This window comes from Sinocyclocheilus anshuiensis, unplaced genomic scaffold (assembly GCF_001515605.1).
Source record: "Sinocyclocheilus anshuiensis isolate Anshui unplaced genomic scaffold, SAMN03320099.WGS_v1.1 scaffold76, whole genome shotgun sequence".
In the NCBI taxonomy this organism is placed as follows: domain Eukaryota; kingdom Metazoa; phylum Chordata; class Actinopteri; order Cypriniformes; family Cyprinidae; genus Sinocyclocheilus; species Sinocyclocheilus anshuiensis.
In genome coordinates, this window is record NW_015557067.1 from 423943 (window position 1) to 424939 (window position 997).

The following is a 997-nucleotide window of genomic DNA, read 5'->3' on the forward strand; positions in this document are numbered from 1 at the left end:
AAAACCCCATGAAAAACCCCCCCCCCCCCCACCATGTATGCTTATTTAAAATAAGATAAAATAAAACAAAATAAAATAAAATATAAAACAAATACATGGAATGAAAGAAGCAATGATTAAATCAATAAAATAAATACATAAATAATGATATATTAAATACGTGAAGTAATGGAATAAATACATTAGTAAATAAATAATTTCATGAAATTGCATTACCAAATTTGTAAAAATGTGCTTTAAGTTTAACACAAAACCTATTTAATGGAAACTATTTAAAATAATGAATAGAAGAAGTGAATGTGTATGAATAGAGGCGGGACTATCATCCATGTATGATTAGAAACAGTTGGTGGCGGTATGTGCCTATGGTGCGGAATACGCCAAAAAATTCCGAAGAAGAAGAAGAAGAAGTGAATGTGTAGAAGTGAAACACTGGTTTGAACCGTCGTCTCCGGTGCGTAGAAACCAATCACAACAAACCTGAATATTTCAGCGGCAAAAACAAACAGGAGGAATAAGCAATAACTCTGGATTACTATAAAATTCAACTTTCGGTAAGACACAAAGCTGTTAATGTATTACAAACGCTAATCAGGTACGAAATAAAATCAAGTAAAACAAGATGTAACTTACTTGTTAAAACAACATGCCAAGATCTTTTTACATTGCATGGTCAATGAATGGTAAATTGAACAGCGGTAACTTATGTATTTAAACATATTAATACAAATGCAATTCCTGATGAAATCCGTCCTGACAATGACAGAAATGACCACTGGTGATCTGAAAGGATGTCTGAGAAAGCTGGAAGCGTCTCTCCGTTCTCTAAAGTATCTCAGAGAGGTGGACTATCAAAGGTATGAAGTATTGATGCATGTTAAAGGAAGAGTTCAACCAAAACTAACAATTCTCTCCTTATTTAATTAACTTGATGTTTCTGGAATCTAGAATAACTAACTATCTTCCGTGGAACACAGAGATATGGAGATGTAAGTCC

The 997-nt window shown here is 33.0% G+C and overlaps 1 protein-coding gene across 4 annotated transcripts in view; it reads left to right on the plus strand.

The window, feature by feature from the left end:
* The window catches only part of LOC107676682 (centrosomal protein of 44 kDa-like), a 17509-nt gene that overhangs the window by 427 nt on the left and 16085 nt on the right, over positions 1-997 (plus strand). The window contains exons 1-2 of one of the 4 annotated variants that reach the window (XM_016471309.1): positions 350-554; positions 767-857. The exons of 2 other annotated variants lie outside the window; for them this stretch is intronic. In XM_016471309.1, coding sequence (XP_016326795.1) covers positions 769-857 — 89 coding nt within the window. In that variant the 5' untranslated portion in view covers positions 350-554; positions 767-768. Of the gene's footprint in view, positions 1-349; positions 555-766; positions 858-997 lie in introns of those variants that run through there. One more of the 4 variants, XM_016471308.1, reaches the window with a different exon arrangement.